We start from the raw sequence: 22,426 nt of genomic DNA on the forward strand, positions 1-22,426 counted from the left end.
CTCATGCACATATCTTTCTACGTAGCACTTTTAATTCTTATCCCTACTTTTATTTTTTCATGTCTATTTAAGTGCTATTTATGACACTATGTTTGCACTGAAGCACTGCAGCAATTTCCTAATGTTGTAAACCTGCTCAACATTTGGCAATAAACCCCTTTCTGATTCTGATTCTGATTCTGATTCTGATTCTGATTCTGATTCAACCTGTATGATCCTGTGTGGATTAGAGAAAATGCAAATTCGTAACTCAAATGAAAAAAAAAAAGAATTAAAACCCCCTAAATTAACAAGATATTCATGCCTATTCATGGCATTCATGAGTTTATGTAAACATCTGACCACAACTGGCAGATTGCAATAATCTAAAATTAACATTATGTGTTATATATCATACAAATGTACAGTGGGGGCAGAAGTACTTCAGGTAGGCTAGCTTTTTTTTGAAGGGACACCAGAACATCATCAAATGTTTAAAAAAGTCAAAGACTTAAAATTCCAAGGAAGTGTTTAAATGAAGAGATATGGTTATTGGAAGAAGAGGTTGATATATCACTTTGAGATGAATAAAATCAACATCACTGTAAGTGCTGTGGCTTTACACATCTAAAGTGAAATAGACAGGGGCGGCCATCTGTGTGCTATTTCCTGCTGAGGATATCTTTGTGCAGATATGATGTGCTGTGTTTTTGCAACCTTATTGCTTAAAGTGAAGGGGTTTGTTTTTTGGTTTGTATCCTAGCTAACCACACAGGAAGTCAGCAGCATTAATATTTATATCTGTCACCCGGGCAACTGTCACAACATGAATGACAAACTAAAGACGAGCCAACCAGAAGCAGGACTCTGCTACAACAATTTGAAATATTTTACACTCACATCTGATATTAGACAACTGTAAAAAGTATTTGGATTTAATCAACAGCATGTAGCGCTGCACACCATGACAAAATATTGAAAATCCTTTTCAGCTCTTAGCTCAAAAATATTAGCAAGGACTACCAGCTTAGGAGAGAGTTAGAAAAATTCAGAGCTACTGAGCAAGAAATGGACCCAAACTTGTTGTTGACCTTGTAGTAGTTAGAATGATGCATACTTTGTAAAACTGTTTTCATTTGATATGAAAACACATAATTCTGAACTAGGACATCCTCAGAAATTAGAAGTCATGCACATAGACAAATTGCACTTGGTCATTCCAACATATAAAGACCTTTTAAAGACCTTTGGGGAGAAAAAGTGAGGTAACTGATGGGTCTGGTCATTAAAAAAATAATAAAATTGGATATTTCAAATAATTTGAAAGCGAGCGATTCATCTTTTAAAATTATCTACACGTGTGATGGCTTTGACTGCTTAGGGAATTTCTTAGCTTGCAGTGATTGTGCAAGCAGGCATTTGACATTGTTTTGTCTTTATTTTGTGTTATTACCCTGCACATCTGAAGCAAGGCTAAGTGGGCCACGGCAAAAGCATACATATGAGTGTTTACCAAGGTTGCGATGTCTAATACAGGTCTTCAGGCCAGACAGGAAGTCATCTCGCTCCTCCTCTTGTTGAAACAGGAAGCAGGTGTGGCCTGTGTAAGCCAAGTGGAGATGCACAGCAAATGCATCTGGATTAACGACTGCAGAAGAAGAGTCCTCCTTTCCTCCTGGAAACACAAATAAAACAAAATTACTGATGTGGGTTTGACTGTATTCTCTATTAATTTGTGTCCAACAAAGAAGCTTTTGTTTATGTTACACTCATAGCCTCTGACTGTTTAGTAAATTATCTATCATGTAATTAAGTGACTAAAATCGAATCTATCAGATACTGGACATCTTCAAAGATACTGGTGACCTTTTTTACTTAATAATGATGAATCATGGTATTTGATTTGACAGATTGCTATGAAATCAAATTCCAACCCAGCCTGAACATGTGAATTTGAGGTTCATTAGAGAGTCTGTTGAGCTTGATCATCTTTAGCAACTTTCCACATTTTCTTCTATTCTGATCAAATTGTCCTGTTATGTGAGAGGAGTAGTACACACTCTTGTATAAAATCTTGTGTTTGACACTTAAACGGGTCAACACAATCTGATTTTTCAGACACCTCATTATTGTAAATTTCATTTACAATATTATAACCCTTTTTTTTAATTTAAATGTTCTTAAAAAAACACAAAAAAACCAAGGACATTTACAAGTGGTTTCGAACAGTTGATAGATAGCGTGTATCACTGTATAATCTTACTTTCCTCGATGTTTCCTGTTTCCATTTTCAAAATATCTCTCTCCCTCTAGAAGAATTTAGTACAATCTAGGCTCTAATACAAATGACGGACTGCACTGGTGGATCCTTTATGAAAGGAAAGAAGAAAATGCTATACCATAAGTCAATGTGGCACAGTGTTAGACATTCACAAACACAAGCAGTCAGCATCACTGATTGGTAATCATCCTAATGGCTGCGGTGTTTTCCGCCTTTTATCACAGCTTGCTAAACTTCAAATATGTTTTGAACGGTCAGGAATTTGTTAAATCCAGCGGAAAACCTTGAAGGTTACACTTCTTTATTAAAACCTGCTTGTTATCAAGTTGTTGCCTTGTGTGAGGTGTTCTACATATATAAATAATTATCTGTACTAAAATGATTAAGTTTGTAGTGTTACTCAGTTTGCTGTACTCATACCCTCATCATGGAGCATTTCCCTACTGACAGTCGTTTCATTTTCATTAACTGACTTCAGAGATGCTGAGTTAAAGCAGATCATATCTTCATTGGGAAGACAAACTATGAGTAGTATCAGTCATGCTGTTGCACATCTAAAATACCATTCAGTATTCCGGCACAGGTTTTCTCAAGGTGAGCTCTTGATTCGTCATCTTTGGTGAAAACAATTGCCCCCGTCAGCTGGAGGACCATCTTAGCCACACATCCACGGTTGAAAGTCTAAAAATTGGAATCACAGATAGCAATGTTCATCACAGGATGCAAATCATTTAGACTGCAAATTTCACGTGCTGTGTGTGAGCGTATTAATCTGTGTGTTACCTCCATGCTATCATGTATCTCTGCTTTGTAGTCTCTTCGCAGAATTATGTATCTCTCTCTGCATTTCTTTAGCTGCTCATCCCAGTTGGAGAACTTAATGCTCCCTTCATACAGCACCTCCTCAGGAGCATACTGAGGCTGTACAGTGCACAAACACACAAGCACACACTGGTTAAACTTTAACATAATTAGAAATTTAGACCAATTTTCCAGCTGCATCAACATGCATAAATATATATGTAGTCGAATTGAGTTTGAAAAGATTTAACTCTTACCCTCCGTGTAAGCAATAACCCCCTCCCCTCTCTCTTAGGCTCCACCTCCTGGTGTAAGTGTCCAAGGTAGGCTACAGAGTACTGCTGACGGTAAAAGTCACTGAAGCTCTGGAATGTACCATCAACCAGTCCTGGATGCATACAGAAACACAGCTTGTTGTTGGGATTATTATAATGTTTGATGTTACTCAAACTTGTTTAGAACAATTTTTTTCATAATGACACATATTTACATGTGTATTCTTTTATAACAGTAATCAGCATAGTTTTCCTCTCTCTGTGCATTGTTACACAGATATTAAAAGCTCCATGATATTAAAAACTAATTTCAAAACGAGTGTTTGAACTTATACATACCCTTCACTGAAGGAAACCATTGCAAGTGCAGAGTAACTGGGAATGGTAAATTTAGTTTTAAGGATGGAAATGTACATATTAAAGCTGCACTTGTCAATATTTTTATACTGACAAATGTTTAAATTGCTAGGCCAATGTCTTTCATAGCCTGCTTCAGATATGGGCTACATAACTTAGCTAGCTTGTTCAGCATGTTAAAGTCTGTCTGACATTCAGGCATGGACCAAATGTAAGTGTTATTTTAAATTTCATTAAGAGTTAGCGAGACACCACACTGTTATATACATATTGTTGAAAATAATCCTGATGTTATTGAGCTGAGCATAAAATGCACAAGATACATGTGGAATTATAATGTTGTGCATGCTCGTTTATTAATATAACTACGTGAGTTAAAGGGTCACAGGTGAGAATGTCATTGTAGTTAGATAGCACTTAAAGGCATAGAACACAGCACTGCATGAATGGCTGTAAATGGTTACAAGGCGATTCACCATTCAAATCCAGCCCAGCAAGTCTCTCATTGTGACTTTTATGGGAAAGCAGTGTGACCACTAAGACATCAGGCTGACATAACTCCAATATCTCTGTCAGCTCACTGTTTTGATAGTCATCCCTAACCTTTTTTTAATGTTTTGAGCAAAAAACTTACAACCGTAAGGTAAGGTATAGAAATTGCCCTAGCACTGGACTCCAGGGAGATTTTTTTTAAATTTAACGCAGTTAACAAAACACTTAAAGCTGCACAATAATATTCAATATTTATATTTACTGTTATATACTCATAGATTACGATCTATCTACATATATATATATATATATATATATATATAATATATATATATATATATACATATTATATATATATATATAATATATATATATATATAATATGTTCTGTGCTAAATATTATAATAATGAAATGGACCAATACGGCAAGGCTGGGATGGTCCACTTGGTATAGTAAATCCGTTGGGCATCTTTCTTGGCCTTCAGACAATAATTCTGATGGCGAAAGAACCAAACGGGACAGGCGGCGGAAAAAAAAACAACAGTAATAAATGGTAAGTAAAAAGTAATTTTGGAGAGGTAAAACAAGACAGGCATATTTGAAGAAATAATGTACATGTCTGAAAAGGGTGAGAGGATATATCAACTACCTCACACATATACAAAGGCCAAATATAAACAATACCACAGTGTGCAGGTGTGAAGTAATTTGTCATGTGGCCGAATTTAATAAAAGTCCTGCTTGTGTACGCTGGTGTGTAAGTGGGTTTTGACTGTGGTTCCGGGTTTTTAATCCGGTGTCTTCAGTGTAGATTGATCATAATCATTTGTTTACAGTATGAGACCACTATCCAGCCTGACTTTCATCTTACATACTGACACACATAGATAGACAGAGATCTGACAACCCATAATAATATAATAGTTGGAAATAGCTGTAATTACATTTGAGTTTGCAAGGGAGATTAGTGACAGGATGTGACTGTGCTGATAACATGTATAGGAATGTACACATGGAGAAATAAGCAAAAACATTTACAGAGGACATCAGTTTTGTTACTTTTTTCTATTAAAGTTAAAATATTCATTAAAATAGATATAATTTAATTAGACTTTAAAGCATAATGTCCTTTGCTTGGTTACTGTCACACTCTTAGCTTGGTTGACCACCAAGCTAAGGTACCCAGCCCAAAATAACCGCAATTTCCCCAGTCAACCCATTATTCCGGGGACCCTTGTAACACACCGCACCCCTAACCAGGTTTCCTGTCAGCCTTTTGCTAAAAGTTAGCAACTAGAAGACTAATAAAAATATATTTATGCTGTCTAAAAGCAATCGAACAAAAGTAGCAGTTTGGTTTATTTTTAAATTTACATTGATACAGCTGCAATAACCACATCTATTGCTTTTATTACTGCTACTACTTTGACTACTACAAAGCCAAAGTAGCTGCTATCATTGTGCCCATACATTTATAGGTTCTGTTTCACTTTTACTCTCTCCCTTCTATTTCTCAGGATTAGAAAACTGACATTCAAGTTTTTCTGAGCTGCTCTGAAAAAGAAAAGTGATTTGTTAGTTACCTTTGATGTAGCTGATTTTGGCCTCATCCAGCAAGCCAGAGGAAGATGCTCCCATGATGTCTACTTTCTTTCTTTTGAAGGTTGTTAAGAACAGGTGACTGGGGTTATTTAAGGATCTGTGCACAACACACATAGGAAACACATGTCAACTGAATGAGCTGCTCTGATGTGTCAAGAGGCTTTTGCTCAACTCATTTCCTCTGTGCTCTGTGAGTCAGTGTGTGGTGAGGTGGGGCGGGGCCAGCAAAATGTGAGGTGGAATCTGTCACTGCGGCCCCTACCAACTTTAACGTTGTACCCAAGTGTCACAGCCATCCTTGCAAGGCCATCTGCTGGTATGCACAAGAGTGACATGTTTAACATAATACCCTTACCTAACAACATAAGTATTTTTTTATGTGATGCATTTATTGAACAAGTTAGAAAAGATAACAAGCATTTAGTCCCTCATCTTTGGGTTATCTGTGGCAGTTCACGGAGAGATCGTTATTAATCAGTCTATGTTCCTGCCCCCACCTCTGAGCTAGAACTGTGGGTAGTGACCAAAAGAACAAGACGGCAAATGGAAAAATGAACTTATTTAAGTAATAATTATTTAAACCTTTCTCAACTCTGCTGAATCTGTAAAACTTTGAAGTCAACCTTATATACTAAGATGAAAAAAGTACCTTTGTAGCAACCAATGAAAGTCTAGACCCTAACCTTCTACATTTCAAAATATACAGTTTCCAGATAATAGCAAATTTAACTAAATCTCTTAAAGATTATATTTTGTATTATGTTTATTTAAAGTTCAATTTGGCTTTATTCTTGGACAGTGAAGGAGTAGCTTTTAAAAAATAAACTTCTTCATCTTTTACCGGCTTTGTTGCAGAGTGTCTGAAACAAGCTCCTCTTTTAAATCAAATGGGTGGGGCTTCTATGCTCAGCCAGGGTGGGGCTTCTATGCTCAGCCAGAGCTAGGCTATTCACACTCTGACAAGGAGTAAACACAGGACCAGTTTAATCAATTCCAATACCGTCAACCTATAAAGGCAGCTTATGTAGGCGACAACATGATTTTTTAGATAAATCATCATCAATTTGCAAATTCTAAACACATTTTAATGACCACTGTGATTTTCACAATATTTAGCTAACACAACAAAACATAACTTTCAGCTTTTGGTGTACTTTATAACTGGGTTTTTGTACAGAACACTTAGAGTTTGTTTGCAGTCTTATGAGTTTGTGGCTCATAGGGGTTACTTTTTCAAACACTGACCTAAAATTTTGTCCATACTTAATATGAACATCATTGAACAGCATGTACATGGAAGACAATCACAAAAAGCACAATTCCCTACTACAGCGAAAGTGCCTTTTCATCATGCACATCATTTTCGTGAGTCCAACTCACAACCCTGAAATGGATAAGCGGAAGTGAACGGATGGGTGTATATTTGATGACATTCTAATGGCCATGTGTTTATGAAAGACACAAAGAGTTAGGAATGATACAATAGTTTAACTTGTTTGTATAATTTTTCATATACGATATGACGCATTTTTATATAAATATTAAAATATAATTTGAAAAAAGTCTCTATATTTCTAATAGTTTTTGTTACAATAAGCAGGATCCGTTTTCAGATATTCTGGTTAAACTAAATACCTTGTGGTATATTTCGAGACATTAATAGTAAGAAAATTGTTTGACATCGGTTTTAATGGGAACCTTATTAAACGTGAACATACCGTGAGGTTTACTGGTAAAGCAAAAACAGTTGTGACATGATAAACCGCTCGGGACCTTTGCAGTGCCCAGTTAGGCTACTTTGATTGGCTGGCAAGCTGCAGTAAGCTGTGTGTAATGTTAAGTGTTCAACCTGGAGCCATTCTGCTCTCTCTCTCTCCCCTCTCCCTCCCCGCCCATCTGTCCCACTCCCACTTCAGGCTCAGGCTCGAGCGCAGTTAGTCCAGTTCTGATTGGGGCCGGTGTTGAGGTCCGTCGGTGCCACCCAGCTCACCGGCGACACGTCACACTGACCCGAGTTAAAGCAACCTTTTTTAAAAATTATTATTATTATTTTAGCTTTTAATTCGTTTCTTTTACAACAATTATTTTAATACGAGTCTTCATAAAAAAAAACAAGTACACGAGATCTTTCTTTCTTTTTTAAGTTTGAGTACTTTTTTTTTTTCAAGCTAAACCGTTTTATGGACTCGTTTTTACCCGCTCGCAAGGACAATAAGCCTACTTTCTAGTGAAGTAATTTACTGCACCATTTGATGCGTGGGTGTTTATTCATTCGTACTTGCTCCGCAATTTTTGGCTACAACTACCTGATAAAGACTAGTTTGTACACAGAGTGCTTCTTATCCTTAGCTGCTGTGCAGAAATGTGGCGCGGACTTTCACTGCTGATTTTCTGCTGTGCTGTAAGAAGCCTGGCGGTGGACGGAAGCATTCGGGAGAAGATGCTGCTAGCTGAAACCGACGAGCTGAGGCCGATTAAAGATGCCAACTCCACAAGCAAAGCAGAGGGTAGTCACCAGTTCCCGGAGAAAGCCACTCAGGGGAGAGTTCCACAGTTCCAACCCACCGTCGAGCCTCTGGAGGACGAGCTGGAAAACCAAGAGAATATAATAAGCCAGGTTTGTGAACTATAATGTGCGCCTTTTTATGATTAATTGTATTCTATGTTAAACTACACTGACAAAGAAGTTTATGTATATTCACATACTGCGAATGAGTTGGGAGAACAGAAATTCCTAGTTTTAATAATTAAGGCAGTTATCAAATTTAAAACGTTTTAAAAGTTAAAAGCACAAGATGATGTCCTGTTTGACCTATTTTTACATTTGACTGAACTGAAGTAAAGTTCTGCAAAGCCATGCTCTTCTATGCAAATTATAAAAACTAAAATTTCAATCCATGACCTGTGACCTGCTTAATTCTTCTTCCAGGAGACTTCAAATGAGTAACAGCAGTTAGTACCTCAGCAAAACTTTCCATCTATCTCATCAAGGGAAAACCACATGAGATCCCACAGCACTTGTGCTGTTAGGACTTACTTTGCTTTAAACAGTGAACCCTGAACCTCTCGTTTTCCATCTTGAGTTGGATTTCAGGGGTTGTTTCTGACACAGCGATTCCAAAAGTTTAACTATACGGGAAATTTCCTTTTACCTCATACTGTCATGGTAAATCAAGCCCAGAGCTGTGTGTGTGTGTGTGTGTGTGTGTGTGTGTGTGTGTGTGTGTGTGTGTGTGTGTGTGTGTGTACACTATGGTAAAAGTTTGCATCCCCCTGGTGGTTGGTTATGTAATATCCTCAAACTGTAAGTGGTCCAAACCAAAGAGGGCCTGTTTGTAAATGCCTATAGCTGTCTTCATTCCACACAGCTCACCACTGTTGCAGCTGCATATCGTCAGACATTTCAACTCTTTTTCTGATTTTAGTTCCTGCACATCTGCTAAATAAATTATAATATAAGTATAGTATAATATACTATCAATTTTACATTCACTATTTATTCAGGTTTCCTGCTATCTGGCCTATATTGTGGAAAAAATATACTGAGAAAGACAACTTTCTGTCTCTGTTTCAGTTGCTGGGAGATTATGACAAAGTAAAAACAGTGTCTTCAGGGTCCGACTGTGTGTGTCGCTGTGTTGTTCGACCAATCAAGCGATCCGACTGCAGCCATGTCCATGAAAGTGACCTAAAATCACCATCTCAGGATTTTTACACTGTAGAGACAATTACCAAAGGAACAGACTGCAAGAAGTGTGTGTGCATGGCTCCACCTTCCGCTGTCAATCCCTGCGAGGGAGAGTACAGGTTTAAAAAACTACAGGAAGCGAGCAAAGATGACATCAAGGTAGAAACATATACATGTGTTCTGGTTACTGATGATACACTGTTAAGTTAGTTTTGAGCAGGAAGATGTTTAACTAATAATAATAATAAAAAAAACAATTTCTTGATTTTGTTTAGCTGGCAACTATCATTGACTTGTTGGAAGTCTCTCTGTATGGAATGGACTTGTTAAAGCTCCATTCTGTTACCACCAAGCTACTGACCAGGGTGGACAACATAGAGAAGGTGAGTACATGTTGTCCAAAAAACACCTATTAAAAATCAAAACTGACAGTTTGTATACAGTACATACTCTAATGTAGAGCATGTATATATTTTTTAATGCAGAAGCTTTGCAAAGGTAGACAGACCTGCTAACACAAACAAATGGTAAAACTAAACACTTTGGCTTCTTCATATCCTCTGTCAGCTTGCTCTTTGACTGTGCTTGGATGTTAAACTGTGCCATATCATATACTTTAGGGCAATACTAGTATACCAGTTATGTGCTCTAAACTCTTGACATTGTTGTAGCAACGATATAGCACGGTCAAGCATTTACATTCCAAAGTGCCCGCAAAAATGAGACAAGCCCGGACGTGACTGCCTTTCTAAAGGTGGAAGCAACAAACCCTACTTAAGGCAAAAACACATCACCAATGTGCGACCAAAAAATAAAACAAATGACTCCACCAAACATTGGTGGAGCACTTGCACTTAACTGCTCTCAATATAACAAAAGGAAAAGCAAACAGTGGATGAAAATTACTCACAGTTTACATGGTGGTAAAACGAGGGCCTTAAATAGCAGTTCAAAAGGCTCAACCTAAGATGCAACTTCCCTTTACTTAAAATTTACAAGGAAAACACGTTGGCTACTTTTGCGTTTACATTTGACTGTGTCACTACTATTGTACTATAATGCTGCAAGTAGTTCACTGGAAAAGAAGGATGGCAAATGCCCGTCACTCACTTACACTTGTAAAGTTTGTTATCTGTGAGCCGCAAAAATCAACAAAATGTATTCATTTTTTAAAAAAAATATCAGAAATATGATTGTTGGACATTTCGTTGAAATATGATACCCCTACATGGATGGCTGTACTGCAATACTGGAATAGCTTATTTTTTACAATTAATTGAAAAAAAAAATATAGTTGGTATTGTCTTTAAGCCATAGAAGTTTTACTCTTAAAGAAATATTTCTGTGATTTTGTTTAGGGTCAGAGGCAGGGTACACAGGACTGAACCAGAGAGACAGATAACCATTCATACTCACACTCCCTCCACTTTTAAGATTAGGCTTAAAATTTTCCTTTTTGATATGCATATAGTTAGTGCTGGATTAGGTGACCCTGAATCCTCCTTTAGTTATGCTGCAATAGGTGTAGGCTGCTGGTGGTTTCCCATGATGCATTAAGTATTTCTTCTTCAGTCACCTTTCTCACTCACTATGTTTTAATAGACCTCTCCGCACTGAATCATACCTGTTATTAATCTCCGGCTCTCTTCCACAGCATGCTTTTTATCCTGTCTTACTTTTCTCTCCCCAACCAGTGGCAGCAGATGGCCCCGCCCCTCCCTGAGCGGTTCTGCCGGAGGTTTCTTCCTGTTAAAAGGGAGTTTTTCCTTCCCACTGTCGCTAAAGTGCTTGCTCATATGACAAAGACATACCTTTGACCAGTTCTTCACCATCCCATCCACCAACATGATTGTTGGGTTTTTCTCTGTATCTATTATTGTAGGGTCTACCTTACAATAATAGATTGTAAGATAGTCGTCTTGAGGCGACTGTTGTGATTTGGCGCTGTATAAATAAAATTGAATTGAATATCCAGACTTCTAAAAATATATATTTGTATATTCTATGCAAATTATAAAAACTAAAACTTCAATCCAAGTGCAAAGTGATGTCATCTGAAATAGTTGGTTGACCCTGCATGTGTCTTTTTCTGAACTCAAGGCATTCACACAAAATTTGACTGAAAGAATGAGAGAGAAAGAACGTGTAAAGGAAAGAGCGAGGGAAAAGGATAAAGAAAAAAAGATCCAGCCGAAAAAAAAGAAACTGAATGATGAGCGCTCAAGAGTTAAAAGTGGAGCAGCTCCCTACGCCCACAAGCAGGTAAAAACCTTGTGAAAAATCTGTGTCTTAACAGATCACAAGCCAAGACAAACTCTTGTCTGATTTTATGCTGTGCACTCTTCTAGAAGATTGCTATCGTGCATAGATAGTCCCTCTTCATTATAAATGAGACTGAATTTTCTCTTACAGAAGAATTATGACAGCCAGCTGAAGACAAACCACCAGCAAGATGGTGTGGAGGAACAGAACCCAATCAGGAATCAGACAGAAACACGAAAGACGATCAAAGAGAAGACAGAGCCAAAGCAGCAAATGAAAGACAAAAACACTGTTGTCATCAGGGGTGTGACCTTTTACAAGGCAGAGGAAGAGAGCTACAAGGAGGATAAGAAAGGCAAAGCACAGAACAGTAAGTCTATTGCATTGATCTGTAAAATCAATGCTTTCAAGTTATGTGCTAAAGGCTTTTTTAATTTAATCAAAGGTAAAATTTATTTTAAAAATTACAGAGAAAAGCCCTTTCTTCTTTTATCTTGTCTTGTAGCTTCTGTAACCACAAAATCATCAGTGGATTTGCAGGTGTCTGAGCAGCTGCCACCTAACAGGCCTTCAAAAACTACCATAAAGCCAGACCCCAAAGACATACCTTTGACCAGTTCTTCACCATCCCATCCACCAACAGCTCCCCCATCTACCAGCCAACAAACCATAACTGCAACCCAACCAGTTCGCTCCTCCACAACAACTCCAAAGCCAACGGCAACTACCCAAAAATCCTTAACTACCAGAACTGCTATTCACCCCACTGCGCCTGTCAGCCAGTATACCACTTCACCCTCAGACACCAATATCACTCCACCTATTGGTGCAGCTCCCACCTCAGCGCCTCATTCAAGAACCAAAAGCCGCCTCAGCTGGACAGAGAGCCCCGCTGACCAACCAATGGTTACCAAAAAGCCAGGTAGAGTAAGACTAATGAACCTATTCATTTCCATATGAAGCTAATAATGTTGATTATTTCATAAAAATGAAATGGTAACCTCCAGGGCTCCAGTGGCCACTTGAGGGAGATCTCACAAAATCCTGTGTTAAAATGCCTTCAGTTTCAGCTTCCCAGCCTGATAAAAAATGTGGTCTTGGTCTCTATCAACAGTTTCCCTTTTCAACATAACTGTTTAGTCTTATAGATATTAGACAGACAAAATAATTACTAGAAAGATGTAATTATAGGATTTTGGCTGATCGGCATATTGTAATACCTCATCTGGTAGTAGGTGTATCCTTGCTGACACCTAATGTGTATTTTTACAGGAGTGTGTAAGGACACAGTAGCCAGCATCTCTGAACCGGTCCAGAAAAATACTTATGGCCTTAGTGATGGAGCCTGGATGAGAGATGCTCGTGGTCATGGGAACGTCATCTACCTCACTAGTGGTCACTATGGCAACAACCTACTGGAGTTCCGAGACATGGACACCTTCAAATTAGGTACAGAGGTTTGTGTTTGTGAAAAAAATTATCTTCTAATCTCAAACAGTGTCAGGTACCCTAATTAATCTCATAAAAGTTCTATGTTCAATGTTTTAGCAATCAGAACAGATTCCACTGGCAAATGCATTTCATATTTGAACGACAGAACAAACAATGACATGAAGATCCGTAAAAGTAAAAAACCAGAAAAACAGGAAACAATATTTCACACACAATGGATGTGTTAGAAAAATATTCATGGATTAGAATCAGGTCCTTCAAGCTATTATGTGAAGCCTTCCTCATAAGTAGATGGCTTTTACCCTTTATATACTACTTTTTGTGGCTCAAGAGTTGGGAGTTTGCCTTGTAATCGGAAGGTTGCCGGTTCGAGCCCCGGCTTGGACAGTCTCGGTCGTTGTGTCCTTGGGCAAGACACTTCACCCGTTGCCTACTGGTGGTGGTCAGAGGGCCCGGTGGCGCCAGTGTCCGGCAGCCTCGCCTCTGTCAGTGCGCCCCAGGGTGGCTGTGGCTACAATGTAGCTTGCCATCACCAGTGTGTGAATGGGTGGATGACTGGATATGTAAAGCGCTTTGGGGTCCTTAGGGACTAGTAAAGCGCTATATAAATACAGGCCATTTACAGGCCATTTCAAGCTGAACATGAGTATGGTAAAATGCTATACACTTGTGAAATTCATTTTAGCACCTGTGTTTCAATATTACCAGGTCTAGGAGTTAAAGTTTAGATACTTAACAATCAAATGATCTTTATATTTAATCCTCTAAATCTTGGTTGCCAATTTCATTTTAAATGAGGTTTCATAAAGTACGTAAAAATAGTTTAAATTAATGGTTATTTGTGTAGTGCCAGTGGATAACAACAGTTGTTCCAAGTGCTTCATGTTGTAAGGAAAGGCCCATGTAACACTATTAGAGAGAACCCTGATGAGCATACGGCTCATTATGAGCTAGTATTTGGTCATGGTGGGAAGGAAGAACACCATTTTAACAAGAAGGGGCCTCCAGCAGAACCAGGCTCAGGAAAGGGCATTCATCTACCATAGCTGTCCCTTTGCAGTGATGTAAAACTGCCTTCGCCTTTGCATCTGGATGAAAAGTTAGCCTGAACATCATTTTGATGCACGAGCATGTAATATTTGTCTTCTCCTGGATATTGCAGGGATTTTTTGCCTTAGAAAATAAGGCTTCTCAATTTGGGGAAATTTTACAATGACAATTACTTAGCTCAATATCCTAATGACGATTACTTAATCACAAGGCTTTGACAAAAATCATATTTGTTGTTCTTCATTGGATGCTTGAAACCAAGATGTTTCTAAAAAGCTGGAATAGTTTAAAAAAATTTCTTGACAAAGACAAAGATCATCCACAGCCTGGAAACAAGTTGTTGTTTTTTTAAAGGGTGTGGAGGCGGGTCTTTTAATTATAAGACAGTACAAATGAGAGGATAATTGTGAAACCAAATATGAAATATAAAATACAGTCTGATTTATTGCATAACATTATAAACAAAAATAATCTAGTCTCAACATTAGTGTTATTAGAAAACAAAATAAATTTTTAACCATTTGAAATACTGTTATTAATTAAGGTAAAAATCGTTGCAATGTTTATTAACCCAATTTCCCTCGGGATGAATAAAGTATGATCAATCAATCAATCAATCAATCAATCAATCAATCAATCAATCAATCAATCAATCAATCAATCAGTTGCAGTAAAATATTTTCTCTACATGATGGACATATCTTAGTTTGATGATCATTAAGGTTGTGCATATCTATTTTCTGTGTGTCCTTCCTGTTCAGGTCAGACAAGTAATTCATACAAGCTACCTTACAGTTTCACTGGAACAGGCCATGTTGTGTTTAATGGAGCTTTCTACTATAATCGAGCCTTCAGCAGGGACGTTATCAGATATGACCTGAGGCACAGATATGTGGCTGCGTGGACCACACTGCACGATGCTTTACTGGAGGAGCAAATTCACAAGACACAGACTGAAGTAAGACTCATTACTTTCATTTTTAAATAACGGCCCAAGAAGTACTCCATAATGATTTAAACAAGAACATTTAGAAGCATCATTAAAATTATGTGTGGGAACATTATAAATTACTAAACTGATCACTTTTGTGGTTTGTTTCTGTCAAGAGATGTATTCTAAGACACTTCTTCAGCTGAGAATCAGAGAGGAGAAACACACAGTTTTACTTGCAGCAAGGGCAGTCACAGAGCACCCGCACAGGAGTGAGGGCTCAGGCACTCGCGCTCTGCCACTGCCCTGGTCTTTATTTATATACATCAGTGGGTGTATGTTCCTTACATTGGAATGTGGATGTGTATACGTTGGAATGTGGATGTTTATATGTGTGTGTGCGATTTTAGTGTGAAAATGACCATTAACAACAAGTCTCTGTTTTGTATAGTGTATCTGTTTCCAAAACAACAATGTCCAATAAGGTTAATTAGGATATTTTATTGATACACCAAATTAAAACAAGAAAGGGCAAAAATGAGACATCCAAAATTATTAGCCCCATGGCCATTAATAGTCATATACTGTACCCTTTCTGAGCCACAACTGACAACAATTTCTTAGAGTAGGTCATTACTAGGTTTGCACAGGTCTTCTGAGGGATTTTGGCCCATTCCTCCATTGCAAATTGTTCTAGCTCATCCAAATTGAATGGTTTCCAAGCATGGACATTCACTTGGAGCACTTGCCACAGCTTCTCAATAGGATTGAGGTCTGTGCTCTGTGCGGGCCACTCCAGGATCTTGGTTTTGGTATCTTTGAGGAACTGTTGGACTAATGTTGATGTATGCTTTGGGTCATTGCCTTGTTGGAAGACCCAGCGACAACCTAAGCCGAGACTATGAGCGGATTTCTGCATTTTCTCTTTCAAAATGTCAGCATAATTTATTTTTTCATGATGCCATGCAACCAAACAAGGCTCCCTGTGCCTGAAAACAGCCTCACAGCAGGATGTTCCCAACTGTGTTCCTGGGGTTGAAGGCCTGTGCCTTTCTTTGCCAAACATAAGCAACAACTATGTGCTGAAACAGTTCCAGTTTAGTCTCATCAGATCAAAGCACTTCCAAAACTGATCTTTACCTTACAAATGTTCATTGGCAAACCTCAGTCGGGCTGTGATGTGCAGCTCTTTGAGTAAAGGTGTTCTTCTGGGATGATGCCCCTGAAGTTCACTATGATAAATAGCCGTCACAACTGTGTTCCTTGAAACATCAACTCCAGAAGAGGCCAGGTCAGTAACAATCGTCTTGGCAGGTGTCCGCGGTTCCTTGCTGACATCTGTGTCTATTTTCGTCTCCAGGATTCTTGAAATCTTGAACTTACGGCCACGGCCAGGTTTGTTTCTTACAGAATTTGTCTCCTTGGACTTGGCAATGATGCAACATACAGCAGTTCTAGACACTGTGAATTGCTTGGAAATGGCATGTAGCCTTCCCCCTTATCATGAGCCTCTACTATCTTTTTTTCCGAGCTCCAGAATTATTTCCTTTATCTTTGGCATGGCCAGTAACAGTAGTTCCTCTCATGTGTTCAAATGCCCTGTTCCTTGAACCCTTTTTATGCCAATTGAATGTTGTTAGGAAGCCAGTTGACTGCACAGATGTGGTTTCAAAGCTGACTGGTTAATTACTCTAGGTGTTTTGAAAGCAAACATTCACATAGGGCTAATATTTTTGACCTCCCCATTTTTTATTATATTTGATATGAAGCAAACCTAAAAAGGTATTTTATATTACAAAATGTACTGAAAGCTACTAAATCGCACTGGTGAATGTTTGAATGTATCAAGTTTCATCAATGCTGCAAACGTTGGGCAAAAGTTTAGCAAAATGTTCCAAAATTCCTGGGGGGCTAATAATTTTGGCCTCAACTGTAGTTAGAAAAAAAAGTCAGGCAGGCCGGCTCTCTTTAAACTCTTTAAAATCTCTTTAAAGATTCTCTAAATCTGTTTTTGATCTCCACCAGCAAGGACTACCTTAATCTACCTTAATCTGCTGTCTGGAGAGCTAAGAACAGTATGTAAACAGCTGCCTGCTGCAGATGAATAACTGCAGTGGGAATGAATAGATCAGTAAAATTCTAGGTTCTAAAACCAAAACAACAACCTGAAAGATTGCAGTCTAAAATTATTTTAAGATGCAAAAGTCATACAAACTTGAGCTTGTGTATTTTGCAGGTTGAGTTTGCGGTAGATGAGTCCGGCCTGTGGCTGCTTTACCCTGCTTTGGACACAGAGGGCTTCCACCAGGAAGTTATCCTGCTAATCCACCTCCACCCTCGAGACCTTCAGCCAATACAGACCTTTCGCACAGGTCTCAGAAGAGGTCGTTACGGTAACAGCTTCTTGGTATGTGGTGTGCTTTATGCAGTGGATAGTATGGAGCGTCGCTATGCAAACGTGACCTACGCATTTGACACTCACACGCTTACGCACACAGTGCCAAGCCTGGCATTCACAAACATGCATGCACATAACTCCCAGCTGGCTTATTGTCCACTGGACAAGAAACTGTACTCATGGGATAATGGTCATCAGATGATGTATGATGTCATTTTTGCTTATTTAGAATAATGGGCAGATGGTTAGATGAATATTTGGCAATTTAGTTTGTCCAGTGAGTCAAAACAAAGCCGAGGATGGAAGAAATACGAAAACTGAACAGATATTCCGTCTGTGTTTTGTTTCGAAAAGACTGTGGATAAATTAAACACTGTGTGGTCACTGGGTTGCTGCTCTGATGTGCACGCACTTAAGTCAGTAACTGTCGGACACAGCACTTGCAGACAAGAAAAGCAGAATTGTATTGTATCTTGGGTGACATGAAGAAGAAGATACTTTTTCCTGGCAGCAGTGTTTCAAACAATCCATACTAGTTCAATTGTTTTCTTATTTCACTGTCATGAACTGTAACATTTAACATACTAATTAGGACTTGTAGATTCTGAGATGTAGCTCTTTGGTTGCAATTTCTCTGAGCACTGTATGATCTGACCTTAGGGGGAATTGCTGGGATGTTAACTCCTGGGACAATTGGCAAATGTCTTGAATATTTTCCACATCAATAATCTTTCTCACCGTAGAGTGACTTCATTTTGTTTGGAAATGGTCTTATAACCTTTTCCGGGCAAAATGATTTATCAAAAGCAACAATTGTTTTGGTTATAGTGGATGTGGAAACAGTAAGGGACTGTAAGTTGGGCAGAGGTTTATATTTACTCATAATGACCATGAATGTTATGGTAATTTGGGGCCTTTCAAGATGTCTTTGAACTGCTCTTTTTACAGAGTGGAATGATTGTACAACATACATCTTTAATGACTTAAAAGAGACAAAAAACAAGAAATAGGTCAACAAGTTTAAATTTATTTTGAACTTTCTTTAATCTACACAGAGTCAAAATTACACAAATCAGCCTCAAATACAGCAAATACAGTTTTTCAAATTCTTTGCTTAATAAAAGCAGATTTGCATATGATATGCCCCATGTAACCAGTATAACCAGTGGGGGCTTTTTTTTCAGATTTTGTATTGAAGTAATTGCCTGTTACTTTCTTTGTGATAAAATTTTTTATTGTTTGTCCTTTTAATGTATTTCCCATTGTTGATAGAAGTGGTAAAATAATTTTTAACTTGTCTGGGTATTTTTTTTTTACAACCAAAATAGGACAAGGGCAAGAATTTTGACTGCTTAACTAGGAGTTTGTACATTTATAATAAAACGATTCAAATGTTTTTCAGTGTCATTGACTTTTCTCCTTCTCTGTGTGCCTCTGTATCCTGTTGTGGGCATTATTTGTGAGGTATGATTAAATTTTCCTGGAAGCAGCAGAGCCACTGGAAGGAACACAGGATGGAAAATAAACCCTGGACCAGATGCTGTTGAACTTCAAACTGGAAATGCTCAGGACACACATCAGACCTGCTACATGTTAGAGAAACACACATGGGTACAAACAGGGTGATGCACTGCTCACTGCCGCTGTTTCAGCCAGCTCTTTATCTCTGCTCTACAGTCTTACCAGCTGAAAAAAAGTATGTGTGTGCACAGCAAAGTTGTAACAAGAAAGAAATGAAATTTAGAAAAAAAAATTGTTTGAAAAACGTTAAAGATAAGTGAATGACATTAAGTCCAAGCTGATTTCAAATGCATAAATTCTGAGCAGGAATATTCCACTAAAACTCAGTGGAACATCAGTGGAGATGACATCAAAAGTTATATAACCATCATGTTGATGTGGTGGTGGAGTGTGTGTGGTAAGTGACCACTGAGCAGGATGCAGAAGAAAGACGCCCATACACATACACTACAGACTTGCCAAACTGAGTGAATGCGTTAGTGTGTGTGTGTTCTGTACCACTTTGAATGACTTGTTCTAAACGCCTGAAAGCAAGGAGACCACACAAATAGACACACACTCACAGTAGAAGTCATATGCTAAGGATGCTCTCTTCTGACAGAGTAGTCTTTAAACATGCAATGCATAATGTCTAGTTTAAAGATAACAGTGGTATCTAGATACACATTCTAAAATACCACTGAGCTAAAACTTTAAACAAAGAAACAAAAGAACGATAGAGAAGGGCTCTCATGGAGATCAAAATCTTTGGGTTGCAATTACACTCACTTAAAGGTTATTTATATTTATACCAAAGAAAACAAAAAAGAGACTACCAAAATAGGACTTGGTTAAGAAAGAAAAAAAGAAGGAAAAGCAAAAGAAAAAAAGTTGGAAGAGAATGAGAGGTTAAAAGTTTAGAGATTATTTTAAGGGTGAAAGAATGGATAAGATGATAAAATTGAAGAAAGCAGTCCTACGTATTTTTTTAATATGTGCATATTCTGATCAAAGATTCTTCGTAGTGTTACTGGAGGCCAAGTTAATGCTACACAAAGTTAACATCTGGTTAGATACTGTATTTCTAAGACTGTCAGTGTGGAGTACAAAAACTACAACTTTATCTGAATTTAAAAGCAGAAAATTTGAGGTAATTTATGTCTTTAAGACATTGCTGCATTTGGTGCGTGTTATCAGGCTTCATGGACAGATAAAGTTGGGTATCAGATGCATAGCAGTGAAACTGTATCCTATTCCTTCTAATGATACTGCCTAAAGGAAGCATGTATAACAGAAACAAAATTGGTCCTAGTTAGGAAACCATTGTAATTCCACAATTAACCTTAGTGTGTTAAGAGTACTCTCCATTTACATGAACAAATTAGAGTCTATTAGACAGATATGATTCAAACCACTGCAGTGAGGTGCCTTTAATACTGACAGCATGCTCTAATCACGTTGACATATTATGGTCGACAGTATCGAACGCTGCACTGAGGTCACAGACAGACAGAGATGAGTCCACTGTCAGAGGCCATAAGAAGATCATTTGTAACCTTCACTAAAGCTGTTTCTGTGCTGTGATGAGCTCTGAAACCTGACTGAAACTCTTCAAATAAACCATTCCTCTGCAGATGATCTGTTAGCTGTTTGAAAACTACTCTTTCAAGGATTTTTGATATGAAAGGAAGGTTGGAGATTGGCCTATAATTAGCTAAGACTGCTGGGTCTAGAGATGGCTTTTTGAGTAAAGGTTTAACTACAGCAGCTTGAAGGCCTGTGGTACATAGCCGATTATTAGAGATAGGTTGATCATATTTAAGATCGAAGAATTAATTAATGGCAGGACTTCTTTGAGCAGTTTTGTAGGAATGGGGTCTAAAAGACACGTTGATGGTTTGGAGGAAGTAATTACTGAAGTTAACTCAGGAAGATCAATTGTAGAAAAAAAGTGTAAATAAATATCAATGGTATTAAAGCAGCTGTACACAGTGTTACGTCTGTGAGATGGTTATGGGTAATTTTTTCATGAACTCATTATTAGTTAAGGTTAAAGGTTGGTTCAACAGAGCTCAAACCTTTTGTCATCCTGGCTACAGTGCTGAAGAGAAACCTATGGTTGTTCTTTTTCTGTGTTCTTCAATCACTAATAAATAATATTACTCCATTACATAGTCCATATGACACCTCCCCCCTCCCCCCCCAGTTGTGGAGTTGTGGATGTGGATATGTGGCCATGCCCCACAGCTTATATGCTTGCGGCACAGGGAGGAGAGGGGCGGGGCGGCGGGGGATTCTCTGGCTGGCTGGAGCAGCATCTAATAACCAACTCGCAAAATAAAACAAAATAAAAACAAAACAACAAACACGGAAACAGCAGACATTATGATACAGACTTATAATTTGCACCGATGTTTTTCCTCGGTGCGCCTGCTCGCTGCTGAACTCAAACAAAACTTTATTGTCATCTCCGCTACAGTCCAGTATATAGAGAGACACAGTGTTGGGAAGTAACGGAATACATGTACTGCCGTTATGTATTTAAAATACAAAATATGAGTAACTGTATTCCGTTGCATGTACCGTTTAAAAAGGTGGTATTTAGAATACAGTGTGGAGGTAAACACAGACGACACGAGAGCTCTCGATTAACACTGCTTGTTTATCACTCATCACCACACAACTGAATACTTTTCCCTCCAAAACACAGCAACAACACTTCCTGAGAACTGGGTGTGAGTGGAGCCCTCCAGTGGTCCACCACACATGCCCCCCCCGAACACCCAGTAGGGTCATCCCCTAGTCCAGAACCCTTGCTTTAATTAAACGTCCAGAACGGCTGAACCGGGGAGGTGGAGAGCTGGCGGAGGGGAAACGAGCCTGAGGGCCAGGCTGGCATGGGCGGTCAGGAAAAACTGAAGATAGCTCGGGCCCGCCAGGTGGGGGGCGCTCCCAGAGGAAGCAGGGTTGTTCAGTTGTCCAGGTGGGGGGCCTGAGCTGGCACCACCTGATTATCCAGAAGCACATGTGCTGGTTTAAGTCTGTCAATAGAAACAGCCTCCTGCCGACCCCCAAAATCCAAAAGGAAATGCTTCCGGCCCGGTTGAATAACCCGAAAGGGGCCGTCATACAGTGGACGCAGCGGAGGCCTATGAGCGTCATGCCTGACAAAAACAAACTGCGAAGAGTCCAACGACCTCGGAACAAAGGTGTCAGGCACACAATGGTGCACTGGGCCAGGAAGAGAAAACGAGTCTCTTGGGGGACGGAGAGACAGCACAGAGGGAGCGAAGCACGGGGGTGGGCTCTCAGGCAAGAATTCCCCGGGGACCCGGAGGGGCTGACCAAGGACAAGTT

At 38.8% G+C, this 22,426-nt stretch overlaps 2 protein-coding genes across 2 annotated transcripts in view; one reads left to right on the forward strand and one right to left on the reverse strand.

Annotated features, from left to right (window-relative positions):
- Window positions 1-5,949, reverse strand: part of LOC102290716 (protein Niban 1) — a 17,904-nt gene extending 11,955 nt beyond the window's left edge. Inside the window, exons 1-5 of the mRNA XM_005951576.2 lie at window positions 5,770-5,949; window positions 3,319-3,449; window positions 3,044-3,181; window positions 2,824-2,941; window positions 1,493-1,654 (exon numbers count right to left, since the gene is read on the reverse strand). Of these exons, the coding sequence (XP_005951638.1) occupies window positions 1,493-1,654; window positions 2,824-2,941; window positions 3,044-3,181; window positions 3,319-3,449; window positions 5,770-5,902 (682 nt within the window). The 5' untranslated portion in view covers window positions 5,903-5,949. The remainder of the gene's footprint in view (window positions 1-1,492; window positions 1,655-2,823; window positions 2,942-3,043; window positions 3,182-3,318; window positions 3,450-5,769) is intronic.
- Window positions 5,950-7,956: 2,007 nt separating this feature from the next.
- Window positions 7,957-19,658, forward strand: LOC102291026 (olfactomedin-like protein 2B; the record flags this gene model as incomplete). Its single annotated transcript, XM_005951577.3, is given in 9 exon segments — window positions 7,957-8,405; window positions 9,363-9,635; window positions 9,752-9,859; window positions 11,577-11,738; window positions 11,889-12,108; window positions 12,244-12,660; window positions 13,011-13,187; window positions 15,002-15,198; window positions 17,408-19,658. Coding segments are annotated over 9 exon segments (2,205 nt in total). The 3' UTR covers window positions 17,804-19,658.
- Between the last annotated feature and the right edge of the window lie 2,768 nt (window positions 19,659-22,426).

The sequence above is a fragment of the Haplochromis burtoni genome, unplaced genomic scaffold, assembly GCF_018398535.1.
Source record: "Haplochromis burtoni strain Fernald_Lab_line unplaced genomic scaffold, NCSU_Asbu1 Contig_1062, whole genome shotgun sequence".
NCBI lineage: Eukaryota > Metazoa > Chordata > Actinopteri > Cichliformes > Cichlidae > Haplochromis > Haplochromis burtoni.